General features: G+C 52.8%; 4 protein-coding genes across 4 annotated transcripts; 2 read left to right on the top strand and 2 right to left on the bottom strand.

Annotated features, from left to right (window-relative positions):
• Window positions 1–6,601: 6,601 nt before the first annotated feature.
• GUITHDRAFT_119412 (hypothetical protein) lies at window positions 6,602–7,400 on the bottom strand (the record flags this gene model as incomplete). The annotated part of the gene is made up of 2 exons (XM_005821333.1): window positions 6,602–7,234; window positions 7,278–7,400. 2 exons carry the CDS (start codon window positions 7,398–7,400, stop codon window positions 6,602–6,604), a joined length of 756 nt encoding a protein of 251 aa, XP_005821390.1.
• A 1,758-nt stretch (window positions 7,401–9,158) lies between these two features.
• GUITHDRAFT_155745 (hypothetical protein) lies at window positions 9,159–10,061 on the bottom strand. The gene is made up of 3 exons (XM_005821332.1): window positions 9,660–10,061; window positions 9,521–9,610; window positions 9,159–9,470 (listed from the first exon to the last, which is right to left on the bottom strand). Exons 1-3 carry the CDS (start codon window positions 10,040–10,042, stop codon window positions 9,317–9,319), a joined length of 627 nt encoding a protein of 208 aa, XP_005821389.1. The 5' UTR covers window positions 10,043–10,061; the 3' UTR covers window positions 9,159–9,316.
• A 2,919-nt stretch (window positions 10,062–12,980) lies between these two features.
• On the top strand, window positions 12,981–14,481 carry GUITHDRAFT_119410 (hypothetical protein; the record flags this gene model as incomplete). Its single annotated transcript, XM_005821331.1, has 9 exons — window positions 12,981–13,020; window positions 13,075–13,094; window positions 13,162–13,226; window positions 13,274–13,327; window positions 13,452–13,510; window positions 13,568–13,632; window positions 13,866–13,940; window positions 13,998–14,099; window positions 14,455–14,481. The coding sequence occupies 9 exons, from the start codon at window positions 12,981–12,983 to the stop codon at window positions 14,479–14,481; spliced, it is 507 nt and encodes a 168-aa protein (XP_005821388.1).
• Window positions 14,482–14,759: 278 nt separating this feature from the next.
• GUITHDRAFT_119409 (hypothetical protein) lies at window positions 14,760–17,724 on the top strand (the record flags this gene model as incomplete). The annotated part of the gene is made up of 8 exons (XM_005821330.1): window positions 14,760–15,460; window positions 15,610–15,743; window positions 15,967–16,070; window positions 16,282–16,320; window positions 16,387–16,821; window positions 16,893–17,168; window positions 17,421–17,456; window positions 17,665–17,724. 8 exons carry the CDS (start codon window positions 14,760–14,762, stop codon window positions 17,722–17,724), a joined length of 1,785 nt encoding a protein of 594 aa, XP_005821387.1.
• Between the last annotated feature and the right edge of the window lie 128 nt (window positions 17,725–17,852).

Here is a 17,852-nt window from a genome sequence, read left to right as displayed (position 1 = left end):
GAGTAGAGGAGGAGGAGGAGATGACCGGAGTAGAGGAGGAGGAGGAGACGACCGGAGTAGAGGAGGAGGAGGAGAAGGCTGGAGTAGAGGAGGAGGAGGAGGCGATGACCGGAGTAGAGGAGGAGGAGGAGACGACCGGAGTAGAGGAGGAGGAGATGACCGGAGTAGAGGAGGAGGAGGAGACGACCGGAGTAGAGGAGGAGGAGGAGAAGGCTGGAGTAGAGGAGGAGGAGGAGAAGACTGGAGTAGAGGAGGAGGAGGAGGAGGAGAAGGCTGGAGTAGAGGAAGAGGAGGAGACGACCGGAGTAGATGAGGAGGAGGAGAAGACTGGAGTAGAGGAGGAGGAGGAGGAGGAGATGACCGGAGTAGAGGAAGAGGAGGAGATGACCGGAGTGTTTGTATCAGTCGAGAACGAGATTACCGCAGTATTCGAAGTAGTAGACGATGAGATGACCGGAGTAGAGGAGGAGGAGGAAGAAATGATCGGAGTACTTGAAATGAACGAAGATTCCGAGGGATTACTCTCAGAGCAGGTGAGAGGTACAAGTGAGCACATCACAAGAAGATGCCATACAAGTGTCTTCCTCCCCCACACCGCCGCAACCCTCGTCTGCATGCTCGTAGCCCCCAACATCCCCATGCGCTGATCCTGAGCACAGCGGACCTATCCAGCGGGGGTCGAAAGGTTCACTCATGGTAGCAACTCTGAAATTTATCGCAATAATTTCAAAAATCAAGACAGAGCCATCGAACTTTGAACATGAAATCGGCATTTAGGGTAGGGTACCCTACCCCATGTGACGGTAATCGAGGTGATTGCCAGGTATTTTCCAAGGGAGGGTGGGGGGGTACCAGCCCACCTGTAGGAACTCCAGAGACCGCAGGGGTACTGAAGGGTCAGAAGAACATTCTTGAAAAGCCACACCACCCCCGACCCTATGGACCCCTCTTCCAGTGCTGTTTCGGACGGTCCCTACCTCGGAAATTCGGCCTTTGCTCACGAACACCACCCTACTACCCGTGCCCTGAGCCTTCGATCAGCTACCCCTCCCCCCCTCTCCACCTGCCCGTTCATTATACTCACACCTTAGTAGACCCCTCATGTGTCCACCCCCTCCAGCTCATCGTGACTACCCTACCCTTGGTTCACCAAGGGAAACCTCAGCAGGTCAGGGGTAGCTAGCTTCTGTTAACCCACCCCTCACCGAATCAAAAAGTCACAAACCGAATTTTATATAATCTATCTCCACCCCGTACAAATACTTTACGGCCAAGAAAGGTCCGTGACAGACACGAGATGGCACCCCCCCCCCCCCCGTCCACCACCCTCACCCAGTCAGTGTCAGTAGTATTTGAGACCACCTCCTCCACCTGGTTGCACGGAAACTCGTGCAACCACACACCCGTCACCCGCTCTTTCCTCCACCCCCTCCACCTGAAGTTCTCGAATTCACCCTGAAAAAAAAAAATTGTTCAACCCCTGTCACGGCTCACCCTGTCCACCTGACGGGAAGAACGGGGGAGGGGGGCAGGGGGGGAGGGTTTCAGGGGGACAAGGAAGACGTTCCCTCTACCTCCACTCGTCCACCCTCACCTTCTCCACCTGAGGTCAATAATCTGATGACCACCCCTTCACTCTCCCTTTCTCACCCTCCACCCGTCACCCCCTCACCTCCTCCACCTGACCTCCCCCGTGCTAAAAGCTCGATTCACCCTGAGGTGCAACTCAGCTCGCACTGGGGTTTGCCCAAGGACTGTCAGCATGAGAGCGCAATACGTGCAGCAAGAATGGCAAGATGCCTGCAGCATCTTCGGTGGGCAGAGGCTGTCAGAGTGCTGCATGGATCAAAGATGCTGAGATTAAGGTGACCATATGCTACGATCAACAATGCTTTGTCCTGGGATCAACGATGCTAGGGTCAGAGAAAGCTCGAATCATCGACGATGCCTATGATCTACGACAATCAATCATCCTGTTATCAAATGCAAGATCAGTGATGCTAGGATAGGATCAAGATGTCAAAGGGCCACGATGATTAAGGTACTCTACTTTGAAGATGTCCTGATTTCTGCCTCCCATCCAAGCACCATTTTGCTCTCAGAAGGTTTTGTTGCAGGGCTGTTTAGCACTTAGCAGCCTATGCCACACCCATGGCTATCACGATTCCCCTGCTGACTTCGTGCGTTTCACGCACTTATTGGAGTACTCCTTGCCAAATCTTCGCAAAGATATGAGCTTCAGGACGATTCCAAGCATCACACCCGCTGATCACGAAGGTTGTGAATAACATACCTAGTGCTTTGTTTTCTCATGAATTGGCACCGAACGTGCTAATTAGCACTCCGTCGCCCATGCCATCAAGCTTCGCCCATCCGCATGCCCCCTGCTATAGGATCCTAGTGGGACTGCATGATGACTATTATTATTAGCAAGCCTTGCATCTCTCCACTGGATCGCACATAAAGGTGCAGTGTAGTGATACAACATGAGGAGAGAACAGCCCATTCTAGCTGAAGAGGCTGATCCTTCTATATGCTAAGGGAAGGACTAGCGCTAGTGCTCTCTGATGCTCGAACACACTCGCATCGTGCGAGCTCTCGCTTCTCGCAAGCTTCTGCTCCGCTTCTGACCAGGAATGAGGAAACTACCCGTACTGATGAGCCTCTCTCGCACCAGGGGTCATCCTCTAAGCACTTTCAGCTAAGGGTAGATGCTCCTCATGACTTCAGTGCGCTTGCGTGAGAAGGCGCATCGACTTGCTCGGACATGTTGCATGCAAGTGCAAGACTGGATTGCTCCAGCTGCTGCATCTGCAGCGAGCAGGAGAGTACTGGCTGAATGAATGGGCTCCACTTGCGAGCATTTGGTACTTGACCTGTCCTATCCATGACTCGTTGTCATACACTGTGCAATATTTGCCTCTCGGCTCAGACATTGGCTTCTTCTTTCGAGTTATTGAAGCGGCTGAGCATTAGCTCGTGGGAGGATACCAAGCTGCCCATCTCAATCCGACCGATGAGGGCTTAGGGGTTACTGAGTCAGGCGCGGCAACTCACCTGACTCGGTCTGAGCAGATAGCAAAAGACGCCCAATGGTGCTGCAGTAGCTCTAGGCCGACAAGGATGAAGTACTTGTCAATGATCTTGCAACAGATCGTTAGTTCCAACGCACATCTCTACGACATGGGTATGATGGTGCGAAACTCGGATTGACTCGAGCTGGTGAATGATTCACTATTGCCAACAGTGATCAATTATACCCGCACTACCTCCTTTCATACCTGTGGTGAGCGAGTGACAAGGGAAATTTCAAAGAAATTGCAATTTCGGCAATCTTGAAAGGAGCTCTGTTGAGTTGAATGTTTATAGAAAGAGCCTTATCTAAGTGATGAACAGCACTGCTACCGACATCAGTCGTAGCATGGGTCCTCCTCCAGCATCGTCGATCAGGTTGTGACGTGATAGAAGAGGGGTAGCTTCATCATGGCGGGTTGTAACCTCAAATCTGCGATGGAATTCAGCATCAAATTACAGTTGCTCAGGAGAGAATTGAAATCTTGTCGGATATTTCTTATTTCTCGAGTTCAACAGTCATTCTCACGCAATGGTACGGAATTTGCTTGGCCCAGAGAGCATTTTGGAAGCAAAAGTGTACAAAAGAGAGCATGAACTTTCATCTGAAGATGAATTTCTGCTGCAAGAATATGCAAAATGTAACTGTCTCTACACTGAATGTAGCTTCAGGTTCTTCTGATTTTGAGACTCTGTTCACCGCATTTGGATGGTGTTAGAGCTCATAGGAACCAGGCTCTCTCCAGGCCAGGCAAAGATTAGCTGCAGTACTCCGACATCTGGAAGAACAGCTGCGTCTGAAGGATCATCTGAAGAGCTACGATCTTCGTCTCTACCTTAGTACACCTTTGTGTGATCCAGTGGAGGTGCCATTCATGGTAGCGATAGTGTAGCGATAGTGTTGTGAGTTTGAAAGCGCAGAGAAGGCTTGTCAGAAGAGCTAAAAATCGAAAAATGAATATTGCAGCTATCTGCAGATGCAAGTCGACTTGCTCGGAGATGTCGCATAGTAAGCACTCTCGAGCATGTGGAGAAAGTCCATGACAATCGTTGTGTAAAGACGACCCTTACGTGTTGCGAGGTGGCAATGTAGCACGTCAGACGAAGAGGAGGCCTTCCTAGCACCGGCCCGCCAAAATGTTTGAGACATCGAGGACATAACTTGACGAGACAGCACAGTCACTGTCCGCAGAAAGTCAGATCCGTGACGGTAGGAGATGATGAACACACAGTAGTCCTCTGATCACACTGGCACCGTCCGATGGGGTGAGATACGCTCCGTGTAAAATTCGAGGACCGTGTTCCCAAGAAACACAAGAGTCAAAGTAAGTCACACAACAAGAGTATGTTGTGATGATTACGAGTGTAATCAAGGAATGAAAGAGGCAGTGCAAGAGATGTGTTTATTTGGAAGTGGCTGAAAGCTCTTCCGAGTCCAATGAGATGCAAATGAAAAAGAAAGCGGTGATGTTCGGATCGGATCTGATGTTGGTCTTTGATGGAGAGGGGTTCGCCAAACAATGCGCTTGCACAGCAGCAGCAGCAGCAGCAGCAGCAGAAGGAGGCAAGACCCCTACATCTCCAGACCAAGTGCGGGGTAGACCACCCCTCATCAGTACTCCTACAAATTCTTGTCGAAGACGAGTAGTCGCCTCTGGAAGCGATACTAGCTGTTGCGAAGAGCTAAAAGGAACAAAGTAGCCTGTTGGTGAATCGAAAAATTCTGCACTGCCGCGCTGAGCACTGTTGTCCTCCCAGCAACAGAGTGCGGCTGTCGAGACAACGAGACAGACGCAAGAGAAGGAGAAAGCGAGAGAGCGAGCGAGCCACTGGCTATCGAAGGGATCATCCCTGCCAAGGAGACCATGGCAGCTGCGGTAAAGCAAGAGCGAGGCCGTCATGCCTGAGCCATGAACTTGCTTGAGCGCATCATGAGGAGAAGGCCTGCTTGAAAGAGAAGCTGAAACCTCAGGGAACGCCTTTTGCTTTTGAAGAATAAGATTGCAGCAAGTGTTTGGAGGAAAGATGCGTTGAGCATCTCTGGACTCGCAAATGTTTTCAACGACCCGAGAGTCCTCCCATGCAAGCGAGCAGCTGGCCACACGGCCACCTGCCATGTGCAGCAGGGACTAGTAGGTCTGAGGAGTACCTGCACGGCTCAGCGATGGGAGAAAGGCGTCTGCTCCCATTCAACGAGCATGTACTGCACGTGCCATCCTGCAAAGCAACGAGCAGGTACTGCTCGCATGCAATCGTCCCATGCAACCGAACTGCATGTGCCATCATCCTCCCATGCAGATCTTGTGATGGTAGAGAAGATGGCAGCCACTGAGGAGAAATCCAAACGTAGAGCTTAGAAGTCAGGAAGCAAATTGAATAGGAAGGAACGTCTGCTTGGCAAGCTTGTCACAAAGAAACGATTTGATATCGAAGCGTTTCATTCTGTGAAATAACTGAGGAGGCGACGGAAGATAAGAATGTACTGTACAGCCATGGTAGATGCCTGAAGTTCAGACTCCGTAGAGCTTAGACTAACAGACTGTTGAAGTTTGCTGGAATAGGAAATGACAGCTCAATTCAAGGTGAGAAGAACTCCTTTCTGACTTCGTCGCGTCAGTTTGAATTCTGCCTACGATGCGTCTGATGTAGCAACGAGAGTGTTGCAATTGGGTGCTCGATCCCGTCTGCTGATGCAGAGCAGTGCCAATTTCGAGATCCGAAGCATCTGTTGCAAGATGGTTGGGCGATCGCTCTGAGAATGATGGAGGACAGGTGCCTGCGTCAAGGCCCGTTTGAGGGCATCAACAGCTTCTTGTGCTGTCTTGGTCCACACAAATCGTCTCTGGCCCTGCTTGAGCTCGTCCGATTGGTCCGCTGCGAGTCTCGCAATATTAGGAATGAATCGCTTGTAGAAGTTGGCCAATCCCAAGAATAAATGAAGTTGCTTCAGCGATGCGGAAACCGGAAACTGTTGAATCGCTTGGATCTTGCTCAGTTCCAGCAGAAGTCGAACGCTCCTTGTTCCATCAGGAAGCCGGTATATTGAGCTCTCAGTGTTCTCCGTGAGCTTGAACTGCCAGAACCCACTGGCCAGGTCAACCTTGCTCAAGAACAGCCGCGCGTTGCCAATCCTTTCCATGAACTCCGTCGGCACCGGAGGTGGGACATTGACCTCGACCAGATGGGCATTGAGCCTGGGATGAAGGATGCAGCCAGGCCCCGTACCGGAGATGGAGGATGGCAGCGTGACCCCTACCGGCAAGTGCTGCATGCGCCTTATGAAGCGACGACTGAGGATCGCCGGCAACGCCGCGTGCGCGTCGAGTACCAGCAAGTCCTCTTGTGCGTTTGTCGCCGTGCCCGCGATGGTGAAGTCCACTCGACAGGCCTCGCGAACGAGCATGGAGCTGTCGCCCTGAGCAAGCTGCACCTTGACCGCTGCAGGGATCGCGTATGTCGACAGCCCAAGCCGTTGCACCACTGAACTTTGACATTCCCAGCGCTCGTACCGGGGATGCAAAGTTGAAGTTCATTTGAAACGAGATGTCATCATCTCCCTGTGCGACGGGACCGACTCTTTCCACTTCTTGTCCTCGCTGCCTGCAGTTAAAGCAGCGGCCCTCTGCGCGCTCCCGACTGTTGCAACGGCTGGAACGGCCCTTCCGAGCAGACGCGCCTGCTTGTCGGTCCTTGGATGGATTCCTCCCTCTGCTCCCGCCGTCCTTGCGGGAGTTTCTCCCCTGCTCCCCTTGCGCATGTCCAGCCGCGTGCGTGCTTCCGGGCCGCCTGGAAACATCGCGGTGATGGCATGCAGCTGGCGGATTTTCGTATCCTTCCGACTCTGAGCCGTGGTATCCAAGGCAATGCCATACTCAGCTAACACTCCTGCGACGAAGCGTCGTCGGATGACGCTGTCGTTGGCGAATTCAAGACCTCCAGGCAGCAGCTGAAGATGCTGGTGGAAGATAACTGTCCTGGAGCTGCCTCGCAAAGGTAGTCCAGGATAGTTGCCGGAGCTCTGCCGGAGCGATGCAATGTTGACGAGCACCTCATCCAAGAGATCTAGTGCAGGTTCGAGGGCATATCGTACTGCCCTGACCCTGGTGAGTACATTTTTCTGCGGTGTCTGCCTGGCAGTGTCCAGCTTAGGCAAGTTCTTGATCTTGGCCGTAACTTGAGCATGGGTGTCAATGGCGGGGACCTACCGGTGGCAGTAAGATGCGGTCGTGTTCCAGGTCATCAGCGTCCCCCAAGAATTGCCAATCATTATCTAACAGCTGATGATCAGAAATCTGCTTGGAAGCAGCCTGACGAGTATTGTATGACATCACGTGTGTTGTATCCTGGACTCATTCCGGACGCCCCTTGGACGTAGCATAGCTGTACCGTAGGGAAATAGGATGACGATGCCGGAGAGCTGCCAGAGAGCATGGTGCTGATCTCATGAGTGTGTGTGCTTGATAAACAGTGATCCTAAGATCATCTGAGCTCAAGGTCTTACGCAAAGTTGTGTATACAACAACGTAGTCCAGAACGCCAAATTCAAGCACAGCGGAGACGGAAAACAGAATGAAACTCCACAAATCACTAGCGGAGACGGAAAACAGAATGAAACTCCACAAATCACTAGCGGAGACGGAAAACAGAATGAAACTCCACAAATCACTAGCGGAGACGGAAAACAGAATGAAACTCCACAAATCACTAGCGGAGACGGAAAACAGAATGAAACTCCACAAATCACTAGCGGAGACGGAAAACAGAATGAAACTCCACAAATCACTAGCGGAGACGGAAAACAGAATGAAACTCCACAAATCACTAGCGGAGACGGAAAACAGAATGAAACTCCACAAATCACTAGCGGAGACGGAAAACAGAATGAAACTCCACAAATCACTAGCGGAGACGGAAAACAGAATGACACTCCACAAATCACTAGCGGAGACGGAAAACAGAATGAAACTCCACAAATCACTAGCGGAGACGGAAAACAGAATGAAACTCCACAAATCACGACACAAACACTTAACGCTACCAAACTTCTGTCACACCCTGAAGCTTCACGGGTTGCAGACGTCTACAGCAAATGCTCAAGGCACCTCCGCAGGTTGACACACAAGGGTGAAGAGTAGAGACATGAAGTTTATTTGATAACACCAACTCACTATCGATTCGTGGCACACAGCATGGGTACAAGTGCAGCACACTCGTGAGGAGCGTGTGATTCCTTCCTGCGTTGAGATAGAATCAGTGATACATTGCCTGAGGTAGAGGGACCATCATGTTACATCCTCCCTCCTCCCCCCTCTTGTGTTCCAACCATCACAACATTTCAATGTTTTGCTAACAGCATCTCTCAGAGGATACCATCAGCCTAGCTCCTGATCTCCAACAAAGCTTTGAGTACACTCGTTCAGCCTAGAAAGCTTTGAGTACACTCGTTCAGCCTAGAACATCCTAGATAGAGAGGTAGAGGGTACAGGCAGTGGTGGGGGAGATAGAGAGGTAGAGGGTACAGGCAGTGGTGGGGGAGATAGAGAGGTAGAGGGTACAGGCAGTGGTGGGGGAGATAGAGAGGCAGAGGGTACAGGCAGTGGTGGGGGAGATAGAGAGGCAGAGGGTACAGGCAGTGGTGGGGGAGATAGAGAGGTAGAGGGTACAGGCAGTGGTGGGGGAGATAGAGAGGTAGAGGGTACAGGCAGTGGTGGGGGAGATAGAGAGGTAGAGGGTACAGGCAGTGGTGGGGGAGATAGAGAGGCAGAGGGTACAGGCAGTGGTGGGGGAGATAGAGAGGTAGAGGGTACAGGCAGTGGTGGGGGAGATAGAGAGGCAGGTGGAGGCAAGGGGGTCCAGGAGGGTTTGGTGTCATTCTTGGATGAACATGCTGGATGAGTGTCGGACATTGATTCAAGATGTGTTGAAAAACGATGCTTTATCATGCGCTCTTTACTTTTCACTTTCCTTCATCATTGCCTTACAAGATCTGTCATGATGGTGCATGAGAACGACGAGGACAGGTACTAAAGCCTCATGAGGGGTGACAGGATACAACCAGGGGGTACCAACCATGCAGAAGGAAAGATGAGGAATACAAAGGTTTAGCAACTCGTACGAGCAATCGAACTTGCTTTTGATTTCCTTGTTTCCAAGTCTTGTTTTCTACACATCAACTCAAACTGTAGACCACCAACACTGAGCGAGAGATAGGCATCTTCAGTCATTTTCTTGTACCACATGCCCATTAAAGAGCCTCCCCACTCGAGCCTTCCTCATAGTATCGACCCTCGAAGGAAGGAGGTGGTGGAGCGGCGTGCTGCATTGGTTGTTGAACTGGTTGCTGGTACATTTGAGGGGGGTTGTACGGCATTGAGGGAGCAGGAGCTGGCTGGGGCATCCTATACAAGCATGTTACTTGCAGCCAGCACACGAATCAAGGACATCATACATGGTCTCTTCAGCCTGTTTGTCTCTTAGGTCAGCCTCGAACACCGGTTTCTCAATCTCGATCAATTTCAACCAGTTCCCAGGCCAGTATCTGATCGCAAAAGTCTCAATCTCCCACACCAACACATGCATCATCCTACTTTCCCTTTTTGATGAGCCTGCCTTTGCCTCGCCTGCCACTCGACGATGACGCGCTGGCTTTCTGAGGGTTCAACCCATTCGCATACGCTCCAGGAGGCGCTGGTGGTGGTTGAAACATGGGCTGCCCTCCCATCGGCTGCCCTCCTATCGGCTGTCCCATCATGGGCTGCCCTCCTATCGGCTGTCCCATCATGGGCTGCCCTCCCATCGGTTGTCCTTGACCCATCATGGGCTGAGCAGGCGCTGGAATGGGCGGTTGTTGATTCATCATGTCATATCGAGGATAGGGCATTTGCTGGACATGTTCTTGGGGGTACGGGTACTGCGCGGGCATCTCATTGTGAAACTGATCGTGATAGGAGTATTGTGGTTGAACCTGCATCATGCTAGCAATATCACCTGCAGACAAAATTCAGCTTCAGCTCCTGCATAGAAAGGGATCTAATGACAACGATTGCACATGCACGCTCTACATTTAAACGGAGTTTGCTGTCTTTCATCTCCTGTGCATCATTGAAATTCACAGCATTGAACTCTTCCTACCAGCATGATTGTATCCTTGAAGGTGCTGGATAACATTCCTAATCCTTTTCCTCTTGCATCTCCTTACAGTGCCTCCTCTCGCCCTTACCTCTCTGCTTGTTTCAGAGACCATATACTCAGCCATCAACTCCTGCCCTTGTCTCATGAGCATGACTTCTTCAAACCTTCCTTAGAAGTCCCCATCTCTATTCATGGAAGCCCCCCCTGATATTCGTCAACTTCAACTCTGCAGCGTCGCTTCACTGATCATGAGGGTTTTTATCTGTTCCATCTCATCTCATCTCCAATCCCTCAGCCATCTCTGCTTTCTTCGTTACACCTATTCTCCTCCTTGATCTGCAATTCTTCCTTTCTCGTCACACAAATCGTTTTAATGGCATCTTTAATCTCCAATCACAGCATCTCTTCTGCCGTAATATTTTGTACTGATTTGTTCATAAGGGAACCTGTTAATTCATGCTCTAAGGTATGTAATCCACTTATTCTTCTCCTAGCATGCTTAAACTTGATGACAGAGTATATCACTATATCATTTGACGATTCGCTCCCTTGAATCACCCCTCCCTTCAACCCCACTGACTTCCCTGCTCAGTTCCATCGCCTTGACACTTCCATTACCCGTTCGCTGATGCTCCACTCCTTCAACGATCGCTATAAGATTTCAACGTCCTTGTTGCTGTCTTCTCTTCCTTGCTGTCTTCTTCTCTCCTCTCTCGCTCTCATCTTCGCTTCGCTTCTCTGACTGATCTCATGACATTGTGGACACGTCGCGGCACTACCACCATCTATTACTACCCCCTGCCGCTCCTCTATCCACCCCGTCATGAACTACCCACCCCGTTTTAAAGCATCAATCCTAACCACCCTACCCCCTTTCGAGTGCACTATACCCTACTGGACCCCCATTCTTCTTCATCAAGATGAGGTGTACCCCCTACCCCTGTATGCTACACCAATTTCCCTCAATCGTCCACCTTATCTCTATGAATTCTAATTCCACCCCTGGTGATGGGAACATTAGGTACCCCTACGTGTGTACCCCATTTCCATTGCCACCCACCATTTCAACTTTGTCACCCCTCCCTCGAACCCCTACCCCTTCCAAACTCATCATGAATGAGCCGTTGAGGGTGAGGACCCCCAATCTGCAATCGCCTGTAGTAGGTTGATTTCAAAGTTTCAAATTTTTGAAATTTATCTTAAATAAGTTTTCAAATTTTGATAGATATATATTCAAATTTGCACCGACTCGGGCCCCGACATCTGGGGTGGTCATGCGTAGTAACGAGCCTCCCGTTGTTGGTTGGTGGGTGGTAGTAGTAGACGGCTGAGGGGTAGATGCTGATGGGGGTACTGCGAAACCGGGTGGAATCTGACGTTGTCTGCAGTCATAATGAGGGGTCCGATCAGTGAAGTCAGGTTCGAAGAGGTAGGTGGGTACGTGACGGGCCGCCCTTATTAAGGCCAAGAATTCACCCGGTAGTACCGCCAGGCGCGGCGTGTCCGAATTCCGACTCTTGAACGGCGCCCGGCGCCGCGGCGCCGGCCCGGGCGGCAGTTCGAGTCAGGCTCAGCCGGGCGCCGCCCGGCCCCGGCGGGCGGCCCGGCCCGGCGGCGGCCTCCGGGAGTGGGCCGTACGGTAGCCGCAGTCCGAGCCGCGCCCAGTGCCGGTGGAACTTTGGAATTCGGAAGGCTGCTCAGGGCCGGCCGAGCGGCGCGCGGCGGCCGCTGTGCGCCGGGCTCCGACTCGGGCGGCCTGTTGGCCGTTCAACGGTTCGGAACCGTCATGACTTGAATATAAAGTTTAACCGTTAACTTTGAGTGCCCGGTGTCACAGGGCGGGCCCCGGCCCCGGCCGCACGGCCGCACGGTCACCCCGGTGGCGGGCCCGGCCAGACTCTCACCACGGAGTCACTGCCGCCCGGCCCGGCCGCAGTGCTGCGGCAGTGCTGCAAGTTCCGACGACTCAGTGGCACTGAAAGTAAGGTTTTAAAATTCTTTTTGGGGCTCGTGAGATTTTATTTGTGGAGTTATAGTATGTTTTGTATCAGAATTTGTACCTAGCTTATTTATTATGATATATGGTAAAGTTTTTGAAGGGTTGTTATTTTTTGTTTGTATTGTTGTTTTTCTAAAACCATGTAAAAAACTTACACATATTGACAATATATTCAATTATACATGTAGAAATATTTTAATAATTTTTGGTACCAATTTGCACTGTGCATTTTATATTTTTTTAGAATTTCGTTGTGGAAGAGGAAAGGCATGGAGGATGGCGAGGGAGGGTGAAAACAGCAGGAGGAGATGTTGATGCTGCTGATGCAAAATCAACACCACCAACAACAGCAGGAAGAGGAAGAAGAATAAGATGATGATGAGAATGAATCTGAATGAAGGAGATCTTTACAGTCAACGAGCGACCATAATGGAGGAGGCATCGATAGGCGAGGTCAGAGGAATTCAGGGATGAAGGGCTGAGGCAGGGTTTGTGTTGATTGAATGGAGAGACACGGAGACATTCTTCGAACAGAAGAAGCATCAGTTGTTTTCGATTTTAGCGATGGAAGGAAGATCATAGGGCCAGATATTGGCTTGTTAAGAACAGGATACGGTCGAGCGTTGAGGATATAGAGAAACGTTATTAAGTGGGGGATAAGAAGAGAACAAGAGTAAGAAGGAGACTGATCGATCTCCTTGCACAGTCACTCCTCGCTGCGATGGATCAGTGGGGTTCCGGAGGCTCACGAGGAGGATACAACGGTTATGGCGGCGGGATGGACTCGAGCTATGGCGGGCCTGGCGATCAAATGGCAGGTGATTCGTGACTGGAAGGAGGCAAACAAGCAACTGATGCAACTTAATGTACAGGGTACGACCAGTCGAACCAGGTAAGGCGCAGTAGCTCCTACCTCATCCTCCCTGCCCCCCCTCAGTGTTGTTCATGCTGTGCTGCAGAACGAGCAGCTCCAGATGCTTCTCCTTCAGCAGCTCCAGCAAGGGTCAGAGCCCTCGAACGACAGGTAAGGACCATGAGGATGCCCCATCCATGATGCTGACGGGGCGGAAGGCGGTACGGAGAGTACTACAGCAGGGGAGAATCGTCGAGGTCAGGATTCGACAGGTAGGAAGTCACTGCAGCTCGATTGGCACCCCATGATCGTCCCTCTTACTCCCTCCCTCCCTCCCCCCCCTCCCCCTCCCCTCCCTCCCTCCCTCCCCTCCCTCTCACTCGCTCGCTGCCTTAGACGTGGAAACGTACCTCCTGAGATGGGAGGAGGATACGGCTCTAGCCGCTACGAACGAGGTCCACTTTACAGCTATTCATACTTGTCAGAGTCTTGTCCTGATCTCGCTGGAGTAGGATACTCTCAAGACGATTACGGCGGGATGAGCCATGGACAGCGAGGAGATGACCCGAGGGATCAGGTCAATTGTCATTTTCTTTCTTTTGTCTTCCTCATCTTCTTTCCATCCTTCTTTCCATCCTCCTTGTCTCACCTTCCTCCTTTTCGTTTTATACTCTTTCCCTCCTGCCTTTTCGTGGATTCCTCTATCGTCCCGCGTACTCCTCCTCTTCTCCATCCTCCCACCTGTCGTTCGGTCCTCGCTGATATCGAACTTTTCTCATTCGTCTCGATACACTCTCATCCCTGCAACAGAGGAGGGCGCAAGACCTCCACAGGCAGCAGATGCTGGAGCAGCAGCAGGCTCGCCTTGCTGCACAGAAAGAACAAGTGACAACCTCTCTCCTCTCGCTTCCTCCAGCCTCCAACTGACTTGTCGGCTCGCAGGAGAGACAGGAGAGGCTGATGCAGCAGCAAGAGCATATCCGGGCGCAAAGAGCCTCTCAGATGGGCAGCAGCTGGTCCGGTCAGGGTAGCATGTCCCATGGGGTGAGGTTGGACCCTTCCTTGTCCCCTTTGACCCTCCGGGATCTCACAGAGCGGATGGAGTGGAGGAGGCTCGCAGAAGTCGGGCATGTACGGTGGGGGCTATGGCGGGAGAAGCGGATCCCTTGGATCTGGAGGAGGAGGCATGGACGGTCCCCCCAGCATGAAGGGAGGTATGCTGCAGCTTCTGTGCTCGTTATTGGCTCTAACTCGTTCATAAGATTCTGGTGGAAGAGGGGGAGGAAGGGACTCGAGGTTCGGGAGAGGGGACAGGAGCAAGCCGCCGGTACCTGCCATTGCTTCTCTGCCTACCCCGGCCTGACGAGAAACGACGATGATGTCTGACTCGTGATTGCAGCCCATGGTTGGAGGACCGAAGAGGTGATGATGATGATGATGATGATGATGACGACGACGACGACTATCATGAGATTGATGAGGACGAGGATGAGGATGATGATGAGAATGATGATGACGACGATGAGGAGGAGGAATTAAGTAGATGTCTGATACCATCGGCCGTGCAGGGGAGGAGGAGGAGGAGGAGGAGGAGGAGGAGGAGGCCGAGCTGGTGAGTCCGGCGGCAGACGGTCTGGGCAGGAGAAGTTCCACGGGAGAGATCCTCCTCCTTCTCGAGGAAGGGATGGGCATCCAAAGGATCCGATGAACCGAGACCGTGGGCCGGAGAAGCCGAGGATGGAGGATCGGTCGTTCAAGGAGATGCCGTCCCCGCGGAGGAACTTGCCGGATGTCAAGGCAGATTCATCCAAGGGAGGATTGACACCGGAGAAGGGAAGATACCTGCTCAAGATCGCTCCTTTCCCCTTCTCCACTGTCCATCGTGACTACCAGCAGCTGCGCCTGCGGTACCCTCGCCTCCATGTCGCGCAAGACTTCAGCAGGGCCCTGTGCCTGTGGCCCGAAGGGGAGTTCGGAAAAGGTGGGGAGCTGCCACTGGTTTCAAAGACGAGGTTCTTCTGCGGAGCTAAGAAGGATCAGCACCTTTTCCGCAGGCTGGCAGAGCCGTCCAAAGCTCCTCCTCATCAGTTCACCGTCAAGTACAACGCGAAGGTGATGCTGCTGCAAGGGCTGCCCGACCTCTGGTGGGAGGCAGGTGGGACTTCCAAGGCGCACCTGGGCAAGATGATCAAGTTCCTGTGCGTGAAGAGCCAGAAGCATGGGCTGTTCTGCATGGGGGGCATGTGGATGGAGGAGAAGGATGGAGGAGGGTCTACTGGCCCCGACACCGAGGCCTTGATCCGCACGGCCATCCGCTGCGTCAAGGAGACGATCGACGTGGACCTCAGCGGGGTCAAGAAGTGGCATCGGTTCATGGAGATCCAGTACAACCGGCCAGCTGAGATGTAGATTTTTGTGCGATGTTTGCGGCCCTCGTTGACATGCCCTCTATCTCTCTCTTTCTCTCGTCTTTCTCACCCTCCTCGTCCATCTACCCTCTTTTCTCTCTACTCTCCTTCGATCTGCTGTTCCTCTTTCCTATCTCTCTTCTCAGGTACAAGGGCCAGTGGTATCCCGAGCAGGAGGAGCATACGATTATCTTCCTCCCAGAGCTCGAGGGAGCTATGCCCGACCGCGAGCAATTCACCTCGAGTATTTCGAACCTCGAGGATGAACTCAACTCCAAAGGTCAACAGCCTCTCCCTTGCTCCTCCTCCTCCGCTTTTCTCTTCTACTCCCACTTGCCTCCTGTGACTCTGCTATCTCCTTTCGTCGCTCTCCTCTCGACTTCTATCTCCTTCTATCTTCTCCTTGTCCCCTTCTTCTTCTCCTTTCACCATTCCGTCACTTAGCATCATCCTCCTCCTCCTCTCCTCCATGGCCCTCTGTTCCTCATTAGCTTGTTTCGCAGCCCATGCGGCATGGGAGAAGGACATGGAGGAACGTCGTCGTGCTGCAAAGGAGGCAGAGATCAAGCGAGCTGCTGCTGCTGCTGCTGCTGCTGAGGCAGCCAAGGTCAGACCAATTCTTTTACCTGCAAACCACTTGATGTCCCCCTTACCCAACCTCCAACACTGTATTCCTCCTCCTCCTCCTCCTCCACCTCCTCTTTCTCCTCCTCCTTCTCCTCCTCCTCCTCCTGCTCCTCCTCGTTGGTTTTCCTACCTCTTCTTTCCCTCCATTGCTTTCTCGCGCTCATCATCGCATCGTTCTGACTTCTCTTTAGCTTGCCGCAGCCGCAGCCGCAGCCGCAGCCGCAGCCAAGGTGAGAAATTGTTCACCTTCACCGGCAGCAGGAGGAGAGCTGGGACATTCCTGATCTTATCAACAGGCGGCAGAAGCTGAAGCCGCGGCTGCTGAGAGTATCTCCACAGGAGATCGCAAAACACCAGCAGGAGCTGGGAATATCAATGAGGCCGGCCAGCCCGGCGACGGCAAATCTGCTGAGGTGAAGCTTGAGTCGGTGGTTCCGGCAACATCCTCTGGGGTCCAGCAGGACGCGGACGCCTCAGGCCAGCTTGCAACGAGCACTGGGGAGGTGAAGACGGAGCAGGAAGGAGGAGGAGGGCACGGGGTGAAGGAGGAGGTGAAGGGGCCTCCTCCTCCTGAACCCATCAAGCTCGATTTCCCTGAGGAGCCTTGCATCCTCGTGCGGCCCAAGTGGGAGGAGGGAGGAGACGGGAAGGGGCAGATCAAGGCGAGTCTGATCTCCCTGGACGGCCTGCTGGACTACAACCTGGACGATGTGCTGGAGAAGAACTTTGAGGTGAGAGACGCGACCTGCCCACACCCCCCCCCCCCCCTAAGCTGCGTAGTCGCGCGACTAACTCCCCGCAGGTATCGCTGTTTGCGGAGTTCTTCCACGAGATGCTGGAGCACATGTTCGCCTCGAGAATCCTCAAGGACATCCAAGACCGCGCGAGGGAGAACGTGGCGAAGATGCAGGAGCAGGTCGGTATGAAGAGGAAGCTGGAGGAGGAGGACTCCAGCGATCCCCCGCAGAAGGTCAGCAGGACAGGTCAGGACGGAGGCCCAGGTGGACAAGAGGCGGAGGAGGCGGTCAAAGAGGAGCCAGAGCCCTGCGGCGAAGAGTTCGAAGTGATAGACAAGCAGGTGAAGCAGATTCCAGTCATCCCTCGTTCGTTCCTCCGTGCAGATCTCTTACTCCTCCTCCTCCTCCTCCTCCTCCTCTTTCTCCTCCTCCTCCTCCTCCTCCTCTTTCTCCTCCTCCTGCCCTCCCTCTCTCCCATCCTCTTCATCGAACAATCATATCTCCGTCACCACCACATCCTCCTCCCTTGCATTCCTCCTCCTCGTCTTCCTCCTCGTGAACCAAGCAACTGCTGGCTGAACTTCTCATCGCAGGAAGTCGAAGCTGAAGAGCAATACCGCACGGAAGAGGTCTGGAATTACCTCCATCTCCTCCTTCCTTCCCCTCCTCCCTTCGGCTCTCCTCCCCTCTTTGCCAAACTTTCCATCGCCTCTACTCACATTATCTCCTCTCCTCTTCCCCTTCCCTGCCCTGCCTTGCCTTGTGCTCCTCCTTTGCCTCCCTCTTCTCTCCAAATCTCCATCTTTCCTCGCTCTTATTCCGCTCCTCCTCCCGCAGGTCGTCGACCATTCCCTGCGCAACGCCTGGGAGTATTTCGACAAGGGTTTTGCCGAGTGAGCTGAGCTGGTAAGGTGGGGCAGCAGCTGACGGGCAGCAGGTACGTCAGGCCAGACGACGCTGAGGTGATGATCCACAACTTGGGCCTCAACTTCTCCAGCAGACAGGTCGACCTCCTCCCTCCCTCC

This window comes from Guillardia theta (assembly GCF_000315625.1).
Source record: "Guillardia theta CCMP2712 unplaced genomic scaffold GUITHscaffold_146, whole genome shotgun sequence".
Lineage (NCBI taxonomy): Eukaryota > Cryptophyceae > Pyrenomonadales > Geminigeraceae > Guillardia > Guillardia theta.
The sequence above is the reverse complement of the archived record's forward strand: the minus strand, read 5'-3'. Positions and strand labels throughout refer to the sequence as shown.